The following is a 20,451-nucleotide window of genomic DNA, read 5'->3' on the forward strand; positions in this document are numbered from 1 at the left end:
CGTGAAGGGAGGTTGTAGCGAGCTGGGGGTCGGCCTCTTCTCATGTAACAGTGATAGAACTAGAGGGAATGGCTTCAAGCTGCACCAGGGGAATTTAGGCTGGACTTTAGGAAATATTACTGCTCCAAAAGAGCGGTCAGGCACTGCAGTGGGCTGCCCAGGGATGTGGTGGAGTCACCGAGCCTGGAGGTGTTGAAGGAACGTTTGGATTTTGCGTTGAGGGACGTGGTTTAGTGAGTGCTATTGGTGATGGTGGGACTGGATGATCTTGGAGGTCTTTTCTCCCCCCGGCGTTCCGCCCGGCGCTGTCCAGCGGCCGTGGTGCTGCAACGCAGCGTCTCGCAGCCCGGGCCCCGCGGCGGCTTCTTCGCCGCCGGCTCTCAAAGCACGATTTGTCTGGGCAGAGCCAATCCCGGGCTGCCCGTGAGCGTAGCCAATTAGAATCGAGGTTGCGGGGATCCGGCCTATGGGCGCTAGCCTTTGAAACCGCTCGGCCAATGGGAGCGCCGTATTCTAATAGACCTCATCTTTATCAGAGAAATGTTGCCTCTTCCCAAGCCCAAGTTGAGTGCCCGGTGCCGGTGCCACGTCGGGTGCGGGGTCAGCCGGGGGCAGCTGCCACCGAGGCAGTGACCACCTGCTGCCGTGGCCCTGGCCCCCCTGGGGCAGCTCACCAGCCTTCTGGCTGCCCATTGGCACTGTGGCAGCTGGTGTGGACGCTGCGAGCCGGTAGCCCCAAGGCCGATCGGGATGGGCTGCGCATCATGCCCTCGGAGTGCCAGCCTCTGAGAGCAGTCCAGGAGCCATGGACACCAACCTGCCAGGCACCTTCCTGCTCAGCGGCCCTTCACTGGCCCCCTTCCCTGAGGCCAAGGCACCTGTCTGCCAATACTCGGTGCAGAGCTCCTTCTACAAGCTGGGTCCCCCCGGGCTGGGTGCCCAACTGGCTGCCGGCACCCCACACGGCATCTCCGACATCCTCGGCCGGCCCACAGCGACTCCAAACAGCAGCCTACTGCCCAGCTACCCCCACGCAGGTGGATTTAATGGACTGAGCTCCCCAGGCGTCTATTATGGGCCACAGGTGGGGGCCCTCCCTAAAGCCAGCAGCGATTACGTGCCACGGGGCAGGAGCTGCTGGGCAGAGGCACCCGACTGGCAGGGCAGCCGGCAGTGCGGTGGCCGTAAGTACGGGGCTGGGAGAGGGTGGGCAGCTGGTGGGACCCCATCTCCTCCATTGCTTTGTGTGAGGCACAGCTTGACACCTGGGGATGTGCTGGGGGGGGCACAGCTGGGGAGCTTAGGCAGAGCCTAGGCAGAGCCCAGGCAGACCATCTACTCACAGAGACTCCCAACCCCTGGCAGCAGCATCCCTTGGTGAATGCCAGGAACAAGGTCTGTCATGGCTGGCACGCAGCTGGCAGGGGCATTGAGGAGCACATTGCTGCCATGATGGGACTGTGCTGGGTGAGCACAGGCACTAGCTCGTTAGGAGCCCACAGAAAACCCAGGGGCTGGGGCTCTGGCTCAGTGACCTGCAGCCCTGTTCCCCTCTCCAGGTGATGCTCGTGGAGCAGATGGATCAGCTCGTACTTCTTTCCCACTGCACGCTTAGGGAGGTGGGGGGCATGGGCACAGTGTTCCCAGTGCAGCGTGGCTCCACAGTCACATGCTGCTCCTAATGCTTGTTCCCTTCTCAGCACAGCAAATAGTTTCTGCTCCCAAGCAGGAGGTGCAGAGCCCAGCCTTGGAGGCAACACGGCTCTCCCGGGACGAGGTCGAAGCTGTGGAGCCAGGATATTGTTTTACTTTGGAGGAGAGCAGCGGCATAAAGGGGCATGGGGATTGGGCTGCCCAGAGCCATGAGTCCGGTGCTCACCCACTGCCCTTGTCCCAAAGCCCCTGCACACCTGACTGACAGCCTGCACAAGAAGAAGCACACGCGTCCGACCTTCACAGGGCATCAGATCTTCGCTCTGGAGAAGACATTTGAACAGACCAAGTACCTGGCAGGGCCAGAGAGGGCACGGCTGGCATATTCCCTCGGCATGACTGAGTCCCAGGTGAAGGTGAGTGGGGGGTGTGTGGTGTGTGGGGCGTGTGGCAGGCGGCTGCTAACAGCCCTGTTGGGCTGCAGGTTTGGTTCCAGAACCGACGCACCAAATGGAGGAAGAAGAGTGCCCTGGAGCCTTCCTCCTCCTCGCAGCGGGCGGGGGGCTCCAGTGGAGAGCGGGCAGCCTCTGAGACCGAGGATGATGAGTACAACAAGCCCCTGGACCCTGACTCTGACGATGAGAAGATTCGGCTGCTGCTGAGGAAGCACCGTGCAGCCTTCTCTGTGCTGGGGCTGGGCACACACAGTGGCTGAGCACCTGGGAATGGGTTCTGCTGTGCCCCCACTGCAGCTCCTGCCCAGGGCTCAGGGTCTGGGAACAGCAGCAGTGAAATAAAAGCCCCTGCCCCACATGGGTCTGCAATGCGGGGTGCCCCAAAGGCTGGGCTGGGAAGGGGCTGAGGCTGGGGGTCCATGTATGGGGCAGGAATGTCCCCCAGAGTTTCCCCAGGTTGGGTGTGTGCTGGTAGCAAGAAGTGCTGTCCAAAAGTCACTCGTTAGGGCCTCTTGTTGGAACCTATTAGCAGCAAATAAATATCATTTATCTTAACTGTGTGAGTGAGAGCCCATTCACCTGTCGGGGCTGCAGGATTGATGTGACAGCAATAGCCCTGGCTTGTTTGCTGCCAACCTGTGGGGGTTGGCACCCCCATGCTGCACCCAGCTCGGTGCAGGCTGCATGCACTCCTGGGGCCATGTCCCCCCCTCCCAGCTCCCACTGGCTCAGCTTCTGCTTGTTGATGGCACAGGGCCACCACCTGTCCTTGCTGCCTGAGGTGCCAAGGGGCTGCTGCTGGGGCCGCCGAGAGCTGACAAAGTGCAAGCAAACAGTGCTGCGGTGTCCTGGTGGAGAAATCAATAGGCAATGATAAGGTGCTGCTGGGCCATTGCGCAGTGGTTGGCAGCGTGGCACGGGAGCGGAGGTGCTGTTGGGGGCCCCTCTGGCAGCTGCAGGCAGCATTAGTGTCCACGTCCCCACCTGCACAGTGCAGGTCCTGCATCACAGCAGCCCCCGATGCTCCCTTATGGCATTGGGATGCTGCAGGCTGACACTGGGCCTCCAGCTGCCCAGCCCCAAGGCACGCACACAGCTCCAGGTCCTTGCTTTCCACCACACTTTGAGCTCTGCAGGTATCCCGGACAGCTTTGCTGCACATCCTGGGGGTTTGGGGAAGGCTGAACTACCCCAGCAAGCATGGGAGGTGCAATGCTATCCCAACCACGCGGCCCCTGGGTTCCTCTGAGCTGATGCTGCTCCGCTGCAGGGCTGTGGAGTCATGCACCATCCCTGGGCATTGCAGTGCAGGAGCGTTCTCTGCGTGGCCAGAGTGTGAGGCTGCTGCTGGGATATTTTTTTGACATTTTCTAAGCTGTTCGACGTGGCTGACAATTTTTAATGTACTAACTGCCTGGTCCAGTGAGCTGATTAATTGGTGCTGTGGAGATCAATAGAAAACAGAAAATTAAAACAATTTTAAAGTGATTAAGTAGTTTAACACCTGTCTGATGCCACGTCAGTGCTGGGAGACAAATAAAGCAGGTGGCAAAGGGCCGGCTGCAGCCCAGGAGTGACAAATCGCAGCCACAGCTTGGCTGCCTTCAGCATCCCACGGCTGGACCTGAGCTGCAGAGCTGCTCACGGGGCTGCAGTGCAGGATTAATCCCACCTCCAGCTCTCTTCATCCCGCAGCCCTGCAGCCAGAACCAATGCATGGTGCCAAGCACGTGGCACGGCTGATGGCTGCTGTGGATGTTCCAGCCAGCACCGGAGCTCACAGGGCTCACAGAGCCCAGGCCATGGTGAGAGCCAGCGCTGCGTCCCAGGCCCTCCTTGTGCTCCTCACTGGGCACTACTTGGAGCTCGAGCAGGGTGGGCTGGCAGGCAGATGGATGGCAGCTCCGTTTCAATTCCACATCCCTTTTCTCCCAGACAAACCCCGTCGGATTTTCATAAATCAAAGCGCCACACTGTTTAATAAAAATTTATTGACTTACAAGTGATTATTTATCAAAAGGCCATTAATAGCGGCTCCGGGAATGATGTGCTACTGGGTGGTGTGGGGAGACTAATAGCAAATCAATGCCAGCATCTGGGCAGAATGCATATGAGGGCCCCCAGCCCCAACGGGCTGCATGGCTGCTGCTGCCAGGGCCGGCAGCCCCTACCCCAAGGGCTGCCCCACGCTCCCCCCGGTTATTTATCGCTTACAAATGAAATGATCAATACTTTTAATCTAGAGCTAAATTTATTAACTTTCCCATCGGAGAGAGACATATTGACTGGGAGCAAAGGGAGGGGGAGCTGAGGAAAGATGGATGCGTGCTTGCTCACCTGCCCAGCCTGCTGCATAGCATCCCAGCGGCAGCAGGACGGTGAAGATGGGCCCCAAGCACAACGAGGATGGAAGCAGCCAGGAGCCACAGACTGCTGCTGCCACCACAGCACCCGTGACAGAGCCAGGGCCCTGCTGCAGGCAGACCAGCAAGCAACTGCAGCCAGGTCTGAGTTCTGGGTGCAGGGGTATTATGGGCACCCAGCATGGCAATGCCTGCTCCTGGCACAGCCCCTGCCTCTGTGTGCAGCTATTTGCACAGCTAAAAGCAATGCCCCATCCCTCTGGAAAAGTGGAGTGCTGGTTGTGATCAGTGCTCAGGGAGAAGTGGCTGGGGAAAGGCGAAAGGAGACTGGAGAACCTGCCCCAAAGGAGCAGTGATGCTCATGTCCCCAGCCCAGTGCAGCATGCCTGTCTGCAGCTCAGTGCAGGGACACCAAGGGGGCACTGGGCATCCTCCCTGTGGCTCCCCAAAGCCACTCAGAGCAGGGCACACCTGGGGGGCTCAGTGTGAAGGACCTGAGGCAGGGAAAAGCTCCATGAGCCTGGAGGCTGGAGCAGCAATACACGTTTTGTGCTGCAGCCCTGAGAGGCACAGGCTTGTAAGGTTCCCTTGGTTGTCAAGGCAGCTTATCTGAGCACAGCTCACCAGTTTCTGTGCCGTGGGAGACTTGTGACTGACACACATGCACATCAACACACCAGCCCTCCCCCTGGGCCTGTAAACACCATATGGAAGCATATGACACCAGAAGTGTTTCATTTAATATTGCCCCTGCAAGGGGCTTTACTGTAACAGTAACAAGAAGGCATCTGTGCCAAGAGTTGCCCAAGGCCTGAAGGCTTTAGGCAGTAATAATGCCTCCTGGAAAGAAGAGATGAAGGAGTAAGTCCAAACAGCTCTGGAGTAGCCAAAGTCCAAAAGAAATGGAGCTGCTTCGTACAAGACCTGGCTCACATTGGAGGCAGAGCTCTGGAGACAGTGCTGGAGACAGAGGACTCAGGAGCGGCTCCGGTCTTCATGGTTGCCTACAATCATTTTGCTGTAAAGTTTCTGTTGCTCCTCCTTGAATGTATCTTTCACCTTCTCCCTCTTCAGACCTCCATCCCTAGAAAAAGAATCATTTACAATGCAGCTAAAGGAACACACTGACACTGCTGCTCTGAGCAGGCTGGAACTCCCACATCAACCCGATGAGTGCATTTGTCCCTTAGGTTAACAGGGCATACTGAAGGCTGACTGTACACAGGGGCAGCTCCTTTCACCTCATGCTCTGCCAAGAATGTCACACACAGCCCTGCACAGTGCTCAGCACATCCAGCACCACTGCAGCATGCTGCTTGCAGGGACCCTCAACCTCTCAGGCTCCAAAGATCTCAATGCCTGACAAGGGAGGTTCTCAAGCTTCACAATGCTTTGCTGAACAACATCAAGTAAGAACCGGAGCATCCCAGAGCAAGCTGCATTCAGAGAATGAAATTTTGGTGCCCAACACACAGAACAGAAGTCAAAATGCTGGTCTTGACTATAGAAAGGCAGTTTTGGACATGCATCCCCATTTCTACGCAGGTCTACTTGCCCAGTGCAAGACACAAACTTAGCTTTGCAGCTTACAAACACGTTATCAGGACCCAAGAACAAAGAATAGAGCTGGGAGGAGAAATGTCTGGCAAGACTCACCAGAGCAGATCTACAAGGCCTCCCTGCCTGGCAATAGCTGACTTCACTCGATTGGCAAACTGGACAGCATCCTCATCACACTGAAGGAAAACGACACTGTTCAGACAGAGCATGAGGCCAAACAGGCAGCAGATCAGATAGGGCAGGTTCACCTTACCTACCTGTCTGGTCATTGGGGGCAAGTACCACACACTGCACACAATGGCCCAGCTGGTCATCATCCTAAGGAGGTAGGTCACCATGCCATACTTGCTGCTGTTCCAAAAGGCATCTCCAAACTGTGGATCATACTGTGGAGAAAGGAGAGCTTATGAATGTCAGGTAATGGATGCACCTTCCCCAAGGCTCCGAGTTCTACATCAAATCCAACTACGGGCCATCCCTCCCCCACTGCACATCAGTGCTCAGCATCCCCATATCCCATGGTCTGAGGACCAGGCTGTTGTGACCCAGTAATGCCAATACTGGGTTATCAATGCTGACCTTGTAAGCAGAAAACTATTTCTGCTGTAAAAATGTTTGCCTTCTCATACCTTGATGGCTACAGGGTAAACTGTGGCTCCAATTTCAAAGCTCCCTTTTTTGAACATCATCACGGACGTGTTGTTGATGCAGGTTCCTGTAAGAGACAAGCACAATCTTTGCAGGTCAGTTCAGAAGTCTAAGCTATACACCTACAGGCAATCCAGCAATTGCCCCTGACACTCCAAACCCTGCTCTGTATGTGCACAAGATGTGTAACATCACTGAGACAGGAAGGCTGCTGTGCCTTCCTCCACCAGGTGCCTGCCTGGCCTCACTCCTCAACTCACCTTCCGGAAAGATAAGAATAGGCAGTTTGCTCTTGTCCTGGACGTGCTCTGTGAGCCTAAACAGAAGAGAGTCACCAATCATCATTGGAGCTGTCCTGGCAATCCACACAGCAGCCCCCAACCCTTTCCCAGCCTCCAGAGCCCCCCTGCAGCTAGCAGCTGTCACACCTTTTGGCAACGAGGTGACGGTCTTTGACCTCAGAACGTTCAAACCAGACGTGGGGGCAAGCTTTCACCATGGCTCTCTGTATCACACCCATGAGCCCTCCGTGGATTTGACCCACCTGAACAGGGTGAGAAAATGTAAGTTACAAGACCTGGGGACACACGCAGGCCAAGGCAGCTCCTATAGCTTTGTTGCTAAGCTGAAGTTCATCTTTCTACCCCAGTCCTTGTAAGGCTGAGAGGAAAAGTTCCAGGCTCTAAATGTAAAGATGCAGCAAGCACCAAGGGAGGTCAAGCTTGCTGGAAAGCAAGCAACACAACAGCAGGCAGAGCTGGGGTGCAGACCTTACCATTGCATAGTAGCCATCACTGGCCAGGATGATCACGTCGATGGGGGATGTGTGATTGGCCACACAAATGCCTCCATTTCGGGGTCTGTTTTCTCTACATGCAAAACAAAAGCACAGATTAGGGCAGAAGGATGAAGAGTGAGGCCTGCAAGAGGCACAGGCACTGCAGCAGACAGCGCTGCCTTACCGGTCATGGTAGGTGATGATGGCTGTGAGGGCACGCACGCAGATCCGGTAACACATCAGGTGGACGTGTTTGCTGAGGAACTCCTTACATCTGCACCCAGAACAGAGAGCATCAGCCCCAGCTGCTCATATCAGGGCCATTTCAGCCCAGCTGTGTGAGGTCAGGAGATCCCATTTCACATCGTGCCCACGTAAACACCCCTCCTGTTTGGTTGTGCTGTTTGTTTACTGATTCACATCTCATGAAAACCAAACTTTTGCTTTTGCTCTTCTCTGTTTTTACTCCTTGCAGAGACCTGGGCTAAGAGCTCTGTCACAGGCTTAATATTCACATCTAGGCCTTTTATTTAAAGTAGTAACATATACATTCCTGACAGGCTACAGATGACAGGACCCCCTGCCTCATCTGCAGCACGCAGAAGAGACAGGCTTTGCAGGAAAATTTCCTAACTATCAGGTCTCAAACAGCACAGGGAGCTGCCCATCACTTCTTATAAAGGCCAACTCACCTTCCATTTGGCAAATATCCCACCACTGTAGTACCAGTCACCAACAAGCTGATGCCAGTGAACGCCAGGGCTATCCTGCAGAAAGACAGAAGCTACATGCTAGCAAATCCAGGCCAGAGGCTCTGCCCATCACATAACCTGTCTCTCCCAGACACATCAAGCAGGGTTTGTGACCTGGGGGACCAGCTGCACCAGGAACAGGTCACAGGTTTCTGCAGCAGCACCCACCTGAGGGGCAGAAGGAAGCAGTAGCGGATGACAACACCCAGTCCCCAGAGTACAGTGAGGCGCAGACTGATGTAGTGGAAGTTGTAGTTGGTCCTGCTGAGCAGATTCCAGGACTCCAGCTCTTCAGCTGAAAACCTCTTGGTCACTTCATCATCCATGATGGTCTCGATGCCTTTGCGGCAGAAATAGAAGATATCTGAGAGCTCAAACTCAGGGGTGTCCAGGTCTTTGCCGCTGCCGCTCCGACGGATCTCTTTGATCTCTTCTTCCAGAGATGTTGGCTCCTTTGCAATGATACCTGCAACGAGCCACAGGCAGCTCTGAGCAAAGTGTGACTGGCCTGCTGAATGACAGCTGAGGGCCAGGGGGATCTCTGGGGACCCACACAAGGCTCCCTTCCTTCCTCCAGCCCTCCCGACTACTTAGACATGAAACGCCCTGGGTGCCTCACGCACCAGACCTTTCCACATCCACCGCCAATCCGTCTATGTGGAGAGGGCATCCATCACACTTCAGCTCTCAAAAACACTCCATTTACCACACAGAAATATCAACTTCAGATGTGCCCAAGAAGGGCAGGATCTTACCATTGACATAGGGCTTGTATAACGGATGGTTCTTCTCCTTGGCACCACGTTCTATTCTCAGTGTCGCCCACTGCAAGAGACACACAGCAAACAGAACTGTCAAAGCCTGCAGCTCCACTTGATGCTATTCCTGATTCACAGCTGGCTTCTGGAGAAGATTGTGCTTAAGGGGACCAAATGAGATGAAAGCAGGATGCTTCCATACAGAACTGTGTGAGTGATGAACATGCAGCTGAAGTGAAGTGGAAGCAGACATTAGATTGGGAAGAAATGGAACAGGAGGAGTAATGGGAAGGTGACCAGCACTTAGGAAAGACATACTGTGCACACGCTTGTGTACCATTCTGCACAGCAGAGCTCCAGGGGAAGAATGAGTGCCAGAAGCTGGAATGGTATTCAGTGGTGAGATGGCCCAGCAAGTCTTTCTACAGCCTCCTGTAGGCTGCTGCTGATTGCATGTGGCTGCCACTGCACAGCCTCCAGATGGACCTTCATCCTGCATGCCCTCCTGGAAGGTGATGTAGCTCAGCAAGCAGATAACAGAACCAGCACTATTTTCCACTACTGAATTCCTCCAAACTCAAAGCAGAGGCTGTTTTCAGGCTGCTGCTACGCACATCAGGCCAGCCTGATGAGGAGATGGGATCCCTCCCTACTGCTTCTCAGTTCACAGTCAGTCCAAAGTAGCAGCAGCAAGCACCCTCAGACTGAGTAACCCTCAGTTACTCCATCAGTCATCCATGAAGGAGCAGAAACTGCTGAGAACTCCAGGGTTCCCAGTCTCAACTCATGACACTGTAAGATGAGAAAGCAGTGATGTGGGAATGTTAACTGGGGGAGGAGCTTCTAGCTCATCTGGCAGCCTCCTCTGCAAGTACAAGGAACTGCAGGATTGCAGAAGATTGTCCAGACATTGCCATTCCCAGAAGGCAAAAGAGAAGCTCTGACCCAACAGAAGGGGGGAAGCCTGTATAAAAGGCACAAGAACTTGAAAAATACTTGTTCTGAATTATACTCCTCTTACAGTTCCAAATGACCAGACCCAGCCACTGAGCTTTACGTCAATCTAGGAGATATTCTGCCAGAGAGCTCCTCTCTCCCACCACAAAGGTTCTTTGATAAAAGCTGAAATAGATTTCTTCTCAGAAAAAAGACTGCAAAATTGAACACCAAAATGTGCTGAGATTAAACGTTCCTTCATCGAATGAAAGAAAGGAAAAATAATTACAGTAAAACAAAATGTTCCATTTCAGATAAGCCAAAATTCTTCTTTTTTTTTTTCTCTCTGTTCAGTCACTAAATTAAAAACCAGATCTTCAGACACCAGTGATAATGAAGCACGTCACAAAGCACTAGGACTTCCCCCTCACACCACAAATTTTGGGAGGACTTGGACAAAGCACTGAAAACAGCAAGCTGCAGGGCTGCCCTCTCCAGCCAGCCAGTACAGAGATGCTCCCAGAGAAGACCAGCTCTGTTCCTAGCTAACTGAATACTGCAGAAGTTTGGACATCACATTTAAAAGCCTGAAACTTCCCTGCTATGCTCAGTGCTATTTTATTCGTTTTCCCTGGGCTGCCAGGCTTGGGTTGATTTGGGTTGGTTTGGGTTTTATCTACTGGGAGCTTTGCAAAAATTCTGCTCTCAGCAGGGATTTGATTCAAGGAGAGGCACTGGCTAAGATGGCCCAGAAATAAGTCTGCTGAAGGCAGCCAGGGGAACAGCATGACCCCAACATGGAAAATTCCACTTGGCTTTTTCGTGCCAAGAGGAGCAAGGAGTGCTGCTGCTGTCCTCAGAGCTGCAGGTCCAGCTGTGACTGCTGGGCTCAGCAGATAAGCAGGCAGCACTTTGGGACTCAGGAGCTCTGTGTTCTGGCCACAGACTGCCCATGGCTTGCAGCACTTGAAGTTCCACCTTGCTGCCTGCTTTTGCTTCGTCCAAACATACTGGAGATGAGCAGCACGCTGACTGCTGTTCCTTTCTGTCACATCTCACACCCCTTTTGGCTTCCCTCCATATCAAACTGTGACAGCTCTCTGCCTTGCATTAACGTGGCCAAGCACACACCTCCTCCCAGCACATCCCCTGGTACTGCTGTAATGCTTGCATACTTATGGGCTATGCTGTCTTACTGCTTGGTTTGAAGACTCAGTAGCTTAACCACAGAGAAAAAAAACCACAACCTGTGAACAGAAATCCAGTAAATTGCATTTGGCTGAGATGACTGCAGCAGGTCATCTGGCACCAGCACATTAACAGCAAACCATGCTCCCGGCCCTGGTGTCTGCTGTGCTCTACAGAATGGGAAAAGCTTCTCCTCCTACCATTAACACACTTGATGAGACCCCTATAAACATCCTTCAGCACAGAAAATCCTGAAAATGTGACTTACCTGAAAAATCTTCAATAATGTTTTCATGTAAACCTTGCGGATGCCAAAGGAGACTCCAAAAATTGCTGGCACAATGATGAAAACCAGGAGTAGAGTGAAGAGGACAGTTATGGAGATTCCCAAGAGATTGACAACTAGGCTGTCAAAGGGGAGCAGGAGGAACATGATGAAGGGCCCAAGCAAGGCTGGTGCCCTGCGACCCTGCAGCCAAACAGGAAGGCTGCCTGCAGCAGTTAAACAGTCCTCCTACTATTCAGTAATAGTCTCACACGTGCAATGAGTCCGCTGTTGCTCACAGACCCCATTCCAAAGTTCACATCCTTTTTGGGCTCTGTGAGAGAGGGAACGAACAGTATCTGGGAGAGAGGTTGGGAAAACAAGCAAATACTGCCAGGAGTCCCAAACAGTTCAAACAGTGCACGTTAAGGAGCTCAAAGAAGATGGAGCATGCAGGCAGGTTCCTCCATGGGTTTGCAGTGAGTACCGTCCTGGAACAGCTGTGTGAATACAGGCTCTCCCACAGCACTGCTGAGCAAATCCTCCTGAGGAGCAGCTTCTGAAGACACTGGCAGTAGAATTCGTCTCAGGCTGCTGAGAGTACGCAGAGTCTCCTCACGGGGACAAGATGAAGTCCATCTCTGAGCCTGCATTGGAGGAAATTGAGGGAGTTGGCACTTGCAGGAGCCTACTGTATGTGGAGCTATTATTGCTCCTTCCAGGATACAGAGACTGGCTCAGATCCTCACATGACGCCTGTAACAAGTTTAATTCCAGAGGCTTCTGGCATCCACTCACGTTGAAGGGTTGTAACTGACTCAAATGAAACTCGTGTCCCTGGAAAGCTCTCCAAACAGTGCGTTGGCTTCTTGGTAGACCAGGCACTCACATGTCACCAGCACTAGAGGAGGAAAGAGAAACTGAAGTCAGGCAAGTCACGCAACTCAGAGACGTCAATGGCAGGAGGCCAAGGACAGTGGGTGCTGAAAGCATGAGGGCATTGATCAGGCTGAGGACACATCAATCCAAGCAGCTCCTAAGACACTTCAGACCCAGACTGGTACTCCAGCTTCCATTTCACACCATCAGACACACATCCTGTGCCTTCCTCCCAGACAAACCTCGTACTGAGTGGCTCCGACCAGAGCCACTCCAGAGCACAGGATGTTGAGTGTATCTAAACAGGTCCCAGGTACAGGAAAAGAGCCAATGAAGTAGCAGAAAACCCTTCTGAATGACAGAGCCCTCAGCACCCCTCTCATTTCAGAGGAATCCAAGCTCACGGAGCCAGCAGTGTGTTGGATTCCTGGGAAGGAATCACTTCCTCTACCCCTGTACACAGGTTCCTGGGGTGTGGCTCACCTACTGCTTACACAGGGCAGCTTTACAAACAATGCATGACAGGAAGTTAGCCCAAGGGGAGAATTACTGCTGATGATTAGCCACGGTGGAACTCACCGGGACACGGGGAGCAGTCAAAGGTCAACACAGCACTGCAGCCCTGGCAGGGGATGACCTGGCAGAACAGGTCTGCGTGAGGCCAGCACAGCTTGGAGCAACTGCTGAGGGGAGAACTCCCTCCAGATATTATTTCTGCCTGCTGCCAGAGGGCACGGTGTCAGCCTAAGGGTGGGATGGAACAGTGCTTGAACTCAGAGGATGAAGGTGGGAATACCATTCTGCTCCCCTGTACGTAGTGTTGCAGCTGCTGGCACTGCGGCGTTACTGCTTCAGAAGAACACAAACTGCACCTCTACAAACCTTCACAAACTATTCTCTATCAGCAGCAGTTCTGCAGCCACAAACGTGACCGTCCTTCGGCCACAGCTCTCACTGTCGGCCCGGCCCCGGCAGCTCTCGGCCCCACCAGCCGTTCAGTTCCACGTTTCAGCTCCACGTTTCAGCTCCGCGTCCCCGCCGTGCCCCGGCCCTACGAGCCAGCGGCCACGTGCGGTGCCCGATTCAACCCGACAGCAGCAGCCACGGTCCGGCAGCCCCCGATCTCTCGTGGAGCCCCGCGCTCGGGGTCCGAAGCCGCGCCCTTCCACCCAACGCGGTCAGCCGAGGCCGGGAGCGCTTTGTTACGGCCTACGGGACACCGCCCACGGGCGCGGCGAATCCGGGCAGGGCCGGAACCGGCGGCGACCTTCGTGCGCGCTGGCAGCGGCTGCCGTTGCGGAGGGGCGGGGTGCTCCCACCGCGAGCGGAGCGGTACGGCGCGGCCCGCGGCACGGAGGAGGCCGCGCTTCGTAACGCGGAAGCCGGTTAACGGTCCGCGGGCGGCTCGGGCCCGGCCCCGTCTCTCCGCTTCCTCCGCCGATCGCAGCGGGACGGAGATCGCGGCCGAGACCGGAGCGGGACGGCGGGGGAGGAGGAGGAGGAGCGCCGGGCCGGGCTGCTCGCGCACTCACCTGCCTCCACTGCCGCCGGGCCCGGCTCCGCCCCCGCCACGCACCGTGCGCGCCGCGCCTCCGCCCCGCGTGCGCTGACGTCATCACGCTTCTCGCGGGGCCGCGCACGCAGCACCGCCGCAAACCTCCCTGTCGGCAGGGGGCGCCGCACGCCGCCGAAATGAGAGGCGGACTCACACCGTGCCGTCACTTTATTGCCTCCCGTAACAGCGCGGCCAGAGCGAGGCGCACCTAGCGGCCTCGTCACGCCCTCGTCCCGCCCGCAGCATCCGCCTCGGCTTCGCCGGAACGGCCCCGAGCCGCTCCCTCCGCCTGCACGAAGGCACTTGTCCCGCTGATCGCGCCCCAGGCTCGCACCGGAGCACACGCGGGGTCGGCCGGCTTCACGCCGCTGTCACTCCTGTTCTCTCGTGCTAGCGCTGCCTGGAGGATGGACCGGCAGGAATTTCACCGAAATGGCTCCCAGCTTAAGATGTAGCGGGGCCCAGCTTTGAAGCCCAGCAGCTGCTTGTACCGTAGCCAGGCAGGCTCGTGGAGAAGCTAACAGAGCTGGGAGCAGCACTTGATGCTGTTGTCCCCATCCTCCCCCAGGGCCCTTGTACCAAAGCAGGGACATAAGGGACCTACAGACCCCTCCAAAGCACCTCCCTACCAGTACGGGGCTTGGGGCTCTGAATGGCGCCAGCTCTGCAGGTGAGAAAGGACGAGGGCAGCAGCCCGGGAGGTGCCAAGGTGCTCCCGGGCCCCCTTGGCACTCTTCACAGCATGGGAGGGTGAGCGTATGACACCCAAGTGGTAGATCCTGTAGTTCTTCCCGTGGTTATTGTCCCAGTGGGTCTTCTGCCCACAGCGGAAGGAGATGCAGAACTCTGTGGCCTTGCAGGAGCTAGAGGGCTTGGGAAGGGAGAGCTCAAAGGAGAAGGTGTCCGTGTCTGCTGAGCCATACGTGCTATGCATGTACTGGCAGGAGATGTCTCGGAAGCTCTTCCAGCCGTCAAAGGTGATGCGGACGATGACTTTCTTCTCGTACTCAATGTTTCTGACCTTCACTGTCCCAGACAGGGCATGGTCCTGGATCAGGCAGCTCTCCAGGCAGACCAGGTTGCTGAGCAGGCGGCTGCGGAAGGTTGCATAGTCTGCAGAGGGTTGTGGGAAGTCCAGCACATACCTGCCTGCTTCTGAGTGCGAGTCCCGAAACCTGGGCCGGAAGCAGGTGAGGTCTGACAGGGCATGCTGCAAATCACAGAGGTCCTCCTCGATCTTTGAGAAGAATCGGACAGCTGTCAATGAGAGCCCCTTCATGTCAGCAAATACCACCCTCTTCTTCTTCTGACTTTTGGAGCTCTTGGTGTTCTCCCTCCACTCAGGCTCATGATCTGCGCTCTGTTTCAGGTTCAGACAGGAGCGGAGCGGTTTGCGTCCCCGGCTGCCCCGGAGCTCCTCATAAGAATTCAGTAGCTTGCGAATAGGGGGTGAACGGCTCAGGCAGAGCCGCATGGCCAGGTCCACAGGCATAGCTGGGGGAGTGACAGCTCGCGTGCTATAGACCTGGAAAAGCCTAGAGGTGAAGAGGGGTCAGGCAATGAGCCCTGGCTGCCGGACAGCTGGGGCCGCAGCCCCGTTCCCAGCCCGCACCCTTCCCTCCGCCCGCCCCACCCGCGCTCACTCGCCGCAGCTCATCGCGTCCCGTCCGCTCCCTCCACCGGCGGCGCCGCGCGATCAATGGGGCCGTGGAAGCGCCCACGGCCGGGACACCCCACGGCTGTCGCGGCAGCCAATAGGCGTCGGGAACGCGCTCCGGATCGGCCAATGAGAGTCTGGGCTGCCTCTCCGCCCCTCCCCCCCAGCTCCCCCGGCACAGCGGCGCCACCGCCAGCCCGTCCGCGGCGGCTCCGCAAGCTGGGAGCCCCGCAGCCGGACCGCGTCCCCCCAGCCACGAGAAGCTACAGGAAGAAAAGTTCGCTCCTCTTTAGCGTTGAGAGATTTGAACTGTTTTCATGCGTCTCTCTTCAAGCGCTTACTCTGAAACAACTATTTCCATGGTGTCTAAAAGCACAGAAAATCCCAGACTCCGGACTAGCTCTGTATCACAGAACGGCCAGGGTTGGAAGGGACCTCAAGGATCACGAAGCTCCAACCCCCTGCCACACGCAGGGCCACCAACCTCCACATTCAATACCAGCCCAGGCTGCCCAGGGCCCCATCCAACCTGGCCTCCAACACCTCCAGGGATGGATGGGGCATCACAGCCTCTCTGGGCAGCTGTTCCAGCACCTCACCTCTCTCACAGCACAGAACTTCCCCCTGACATCCAACCTCCAGCTGCCCTCCCTCCATTCAAACCATTTCCCCTTGTCCTGCTGTCATCTCCCCTTTCCAAGAGTTGATTCCCCTCCTGTCTGCAGGCTCCCTTTAGGTACTGCAGGCTGCCATGAGGTCACCCCACAGCCTTCTTTACTCAAGCCCAGCTCCCTCAGCCTGTATTCATAAGAGCTTCGTATCAAAACCCAATTTAGAAGCTTCTTACCCCTCTGCACTGACAAACAGGGCGCTGTGATGTCCCTGACACTCACATTCAAAATCACCTTCACTGTTTAGCTCACATGTGACTCCTTGATAGAAAAGACTGTCACCTAAGTCAGATCACCCCTGCCCTGTACTACCTGCTAATCTCTCCAGAGCTGTCTAGCCATTTAGGTTAAGCAGACCTGATTTTTCCTGCTGACAGCACAGATCTTGATCAGCTCATGACACAACCCATCTATCAGTATTTATACACAGCTTTCCATTGCCACTGCTTCAGCACAGAGCGAGAAGCAGCATCTTGCATTGAAGGGGTGGAAGCAAACATGAGTTGTGTGTGCGGCTGGGAGAAGCCTAGAGTTCAGCCCTGACCTCAGTCCATAAAATACATCAGGAAAAAAAACAAAACAAAACAAAACAGAGAGCCAAAGCTGTACTCTTCCCTACAAGGATGTGTGGCACTCAGGTCACTGCTGGTCAGACACTCCTGCATGGGGAGGAGCACAACAGAACACACTGGGGGTAACCAGGAGCCAGATACACTTGTATGGCAGGGCCTGCAGGAAGGGGTGGTGGAGGACAAGCCACATTGTATTCACCCCCTGCAACAGCTAACTGTGGCTGCACCTGCCCAAATTCCAAACCCAAACAACATCTCCCAGAGGCATGGCAGCAAATTGACTTTTTTTGGCTTTTTTTTTTTTTTGACAGAACTAAAGGCTATTCCTCAGGTTTTCATAACCTGTCTGCTTCTGGACCTTCGACTACTCAAAACCTTTCCAGCAGAATTTCCAACTGGTACCTCGTGTCAGCTTCAAGCCAGATATTTCTCAGTTCTGGGACACACAGACACACAGCAGCACAGCAGGGTGAGCCAGGGCAGTGAAAGAGAAAGCCCACATGAAAATCTGCCTGGGTCTCCACGCACTGCTGTGATGGATTGCACAGCAGGAACTGCACAGGTTTGCATGTGTGGTCACATATAGTGCAGGCAATTTGTTAGCTCTCACCTGTTGCTTTCTGAGAACCATTCCTTCCTCACATTCTCTCAGGCTGACGGCATGCATTCCCCTTCAGTGACTTGAGGGAGTCAGTGATATGGAAGAGGGATCCTACTAATTTAAGTACTTACTCCACATTTCTCCTGCCCTCAGGAGAGCAGATCCGGCTTCAACTGTGAAATCACAACTCACAACCAGTGCTTTCCCTGTGACCTCTTTCACCATCCATCCACTTTGCATTTAGAGCTCACTGCACAGCAAACCCAAGTTATCAACACCTTGGAAGGAACAGAGAACAGGTATTGGATTGGACATTCCAGTCCAATCTCTACTGCAGCCCCTAGAGAGGCTGCTCCACTCTCATCACAGGCACAGACTAAGGTGGATGAAGGAGTCTTCCCCTCCATCTGACAATACAAGCCAAAAGCATCTCTTCCTTGACAGAGTTGCAGATGTTTCCCCTTCCTCCAATGCAGATGAGGCAACAGAAGCACTGTGTCAGCAGTGAAATGTTATCCAGTCCCATAGGTATCTCAAGTATTCAGTCATGGAAGGACACAAAAAGCATTTTCAGATAGGCTGAAACTGAATCTCACTCTTAGCCTGACCAATTGCAGCCTAACAGCCACTCTGAAAAATCCTGCACAGCCTGCAGTAATTTTGCTGGCTCCAAGACTCCAGAGAGGAGCTGTGCTCAAGGTATTCTAGGAAAAATCAGCTCTGGTGAAGATTTGGCTTCTAGAACAGGGCATGGGGGCCTGATGGTCACATTGCAGCAGCCACGTGAGGTGCAGCAGCAGGGCAAGTACAAGCTGCCTGGACAACTGTTCAGCCAAACTAAATAGGGCTAAGGAGAAAGTCTTACAGACATTCTGCAAGCAGCTCTTCTAGAGCATGTTTTTGCAGCAGCAGATTAAGAATGACTTTGACTGAGAGCTTTGTCACCTCTGAGAAGCTGCCTGAGCTGCAGGCATGAACAGGGTACAATCCAAAGCCCTTTCTTCAGGGCCGGGCAGAGGTGTGTGCTACTGATTCCTAAGGATTAAACACAACTTCCTCTTAACGTCTATACTTAAAAAAGAATCCACTTTATCTAAATGGATTCATTAGGAACACTATAAACCACACATGCAAAGCCACTTGCACTGCAAAATGCACTGCGTCACACCCTGCCTGCCTGGCAGTGAAAGGGGAGCATCAGAGCAGCACCAGCCTGTTCCCCACAGAGTATGGTGCAAGGAAGGCCCTGTCCTGAAGGAAAGTGAGCCTGTCTGTACACACACCTGACAGGCACCAGGCTGTACCAGCAGGGAATCAGGAAATGCAGGGCAAAAGGAGCTTTTGCCCCATGTAATCAACATGAAGGGACAGCTTGTCTCCCTTACCCCAGCATTTGTTTCAGCACAAAGCAACTGGGCAGTTTCCACCCTCAAAACTACAAGCAGGGAATGCAGCAGAACCCCACATTCTCTGGAAAGAGGATCTTCAGAGCACATGCAGCAGAAAGCTGCTTTATCCCGAGCCCATCATTACAGTTACTCCATTTTAGTGAAATTGGTCACCATAATTCTTAAACAAGGCATCCTACCAACCACACACTGAAGCTTTCCAGAATACGCCCTCTGCCCTGTCACTTTGCACTTGCTGCTGTTGATCCAAGTTTCCCTGCACCCAGGGCTGAATGCTCTGCTGCAGAAATCAAGGGCAGCGTGCTGGCCTTAGAAGTAATGTGAATAGCACACAAAGCACAGGAGGCAAGGCAAAAATCAAGACGATTTCTGTTCTCACTCTGCAGCAAAAGACTGCTCTAGGAAAGCCCTGCCAAACTTGTGCTCCGTTACCATTCCAAGCAGCATGAAAGCACAAGCTTACAGAATTCCTCAGAGCTCTTCTAGTCCTCAGCTGCTGATCATGCAGACCCTGTTTGCCCTGGAGTTCACTGACAAAGGCAGCTTCAAACCTGAGGATTAGCTGTAACCGTGTTGTAATCTCCCTGAAGCCTGTCAGCCCAAAGAAGGGGGTCAGAAAAGGCCAGAAAAGCAGGAAAGCCTTTTATTCCCCTTGCAGTAGTTGATCAACATCCAGGAATTTCAAAAGGTGAAATGACAGCATTTAAATCTTCAGTGCAGAATCTGCTTTGATATTGGTTTTATGCAAAGCTTGTGTGTGTAACAAAACAGTGGAATGAAATACAAATTGCATGTGGGCATTATCAAGACCTACTAAATGTGAATCAGTTGCTTGGTGAAGAAATGTCAAATGCTGCTTGACATTTCCAAAGCTTCCATCACAACTGTAATGAGTCACAGCCTGATCAGAGAAAACATGGATGCCCAGGGCTCCTGCAGGCACTCATTCTTTGGACCATGTAAGAAAAGCCACTATCAGCACAAAGGCCTGGAAGCAATTCCAAATCCAGGCCTACAGTGCAGGCAAATCTGAGATACTTGAAATAGCAAAGGTAGATGTTTTATGAGAACAGTGCTACCATTGCCAGAACACCAGGAAGAAATAAAATCAGTGTAACTTCTCTCTAGACAAGTTAGAAGGCATTGTGGACAACTGTGCCCACACTGGGACAGAAGCTGCTTTGTTCATGGCAAGAACAAAGTTGATTCCATCTGCAAGGTAAATTCTGCCTTGAGATGTTCTAAAGGACAGACCTGCTGCTTGGCCTGCATAACTATCCTTCAGAGCAGACAAACTGAATTCCTAAGCTCATGGCCATCTTCCAGGCAATACTTTGAGAAAGGCAGAAGATAAAAAACTTGGTAAACTCTCCAACCTGCCTTCTTACTGCTGGTAACAAGCTGGAGTTAAGCATCTCTCACATGACCCCAGGGCTCTCCCCTGCTTGCTCACAACATTCTCTTTGCTCCGAGTTGCAGTTTCCATCCTTAATTTGCTCCTAATCCTTCCTGCTCCTCGCATGATAATCAAGATCTGCTCTGCCAGCAAATACCTTCATGTGTGTTCTTTGCTCAATGGATCATGTGGCAAAGGTGGCGCAGAAGAATCCCTCCAGTTCACCTCAGAGCAATTGGGCACTTGCACAACATCCAAGGTTGTACAGGCTGTGATGAGATCAAAGCTGATGGGGAAAGGTGGAGTTTACACAAGTTAACCACACCGTTCCATCAGCCAATTTTCACCTGATAGC

At 53.9% G+C, this 20,451-nt stretch overlaps 3 protein-coding genes across 6 annotated transcripts; 1 reads left to right on the top strand and 2 right to left on the bottom strand.

Annotated features, from left to right (window-relative positions):
- Positions 1 to 554: 554 nt before the first annotated feature.
- Positions 555 to 3,204, top strand: NKX6-3 (NK6 homeobox 3). 2 transcript variants are annotated; one of them, XM_048928099.1, is made up of 3 exons: positions 555 to 1,184; positions 1,900 to 2,069; positions 2,138 to 3,204. In XM_048928099.1, the coding sequence occupies exons 1-3, from the start codon at positions 806 to 808 to the stop codon at positions 2,366 to 2,368; spliced, it is 780 nt and encodes a 259-aa protein (XP_048784056.1). In that variant the 5' UTR covers positions 555 to 805; the 3' UTR covers positions 2,369 to 3,204. The 2 variants fall into 2 exon arrangements, with proteins under 2 accessions (XP_048784056.1, XP_048784057.1); XM_048928100.1 differs by having other exon boundaries at positions 1,900 to 2,063.
- Positions 3,205 to 5,189: 1,985 nt separating this feature from the next.
- On the bottom strand, positions 5,190 to 13,847 carry GPAT4 (glycerol-3-phosphate acyltransferase 4). Of its 3 annotated transcripts, XM_048928234.1 has the most exons (14): positions 13,118 to 13,231; positions 12,155 to 12,257; positions 11,360 to 12,003; positions 8,965 to 9,034; positions 8,378 to 8,675; positions 8,150 to 8,224; positions 7,642 to 7,731; positions 7,455 to 7,548; positions 7,108 to 7,223; positions 6,940 to 6,995; positions 6,661 to 6,746; positions 6,289 to 6,417; positions 6,128 to 6,207; positions 5,190 to 5,555 (listed from the first exon to the last, which is right to left on the bottom strand). In XM_048928234.1, the coding sequence occupies exons 3-14, from the start codon at positions 11,522 to 11,524 to the stop codon at positions 5,447 to 5,449; spliced, it is 1,368 nt and encodes a 455-aa protein (XP_048784191.1). In that variant the 5' UTR covers positions 11,525 to 12,003; positions 12,155 to 12,257; positions 13,118 to 13,231; the 3' UTR covers positions 5,190 to 5,446. The 3 variants fall into 3 exon arrangements, with proteins under 3 accessions (XP_048784191.1, XP_048784189.1, XP_048784190.1); XM_048928232.1 differs by lacking the exon at positions 13,118 to 13,231 and adding an exon at positions 13,768 to 13,847 and having other exon boundaries at positions 11,360 to 12,257; XM_048928233.1 differs by having other exon boundaries at positions 11,360 to 12,257.
- Positions 13,848 to 13,952: 105 nt separating this feature from the next.
- LOC125685238 (protein phosphatase 1 regulatory subunit 3C-B-like) lies at positions 13,953 to 15,282 on the bottom strand. Its single transcript, XM_048928161.1, has one exon. The coding sequence runs from the start codon at positions 15,280 to 15,282 to the stop codon at positions 14,416 to 14,418; it is 867 nt and encodes a 288-aa protein (XP_048784118.1). The 3' UTR covers positions 13,953 to 14,415.
- Between the last annotated feature and the right edge of the window lie 5,169 nt (positions 15,283 to 20,451).

Source organism: Lagopus muta, chromosome 27, assembly GCF_023343835.1.
Source record: "Lagopus muta isolate bLagMut1 chromosome 27, bLagMut1 primary, whole genome shotgun sequence".
Lineage (NCBI taxonomy): Eukaryota > Metazoa > Chordata > Aves > Galliformes > Phasianidae > Lagopus > Lagopus muta.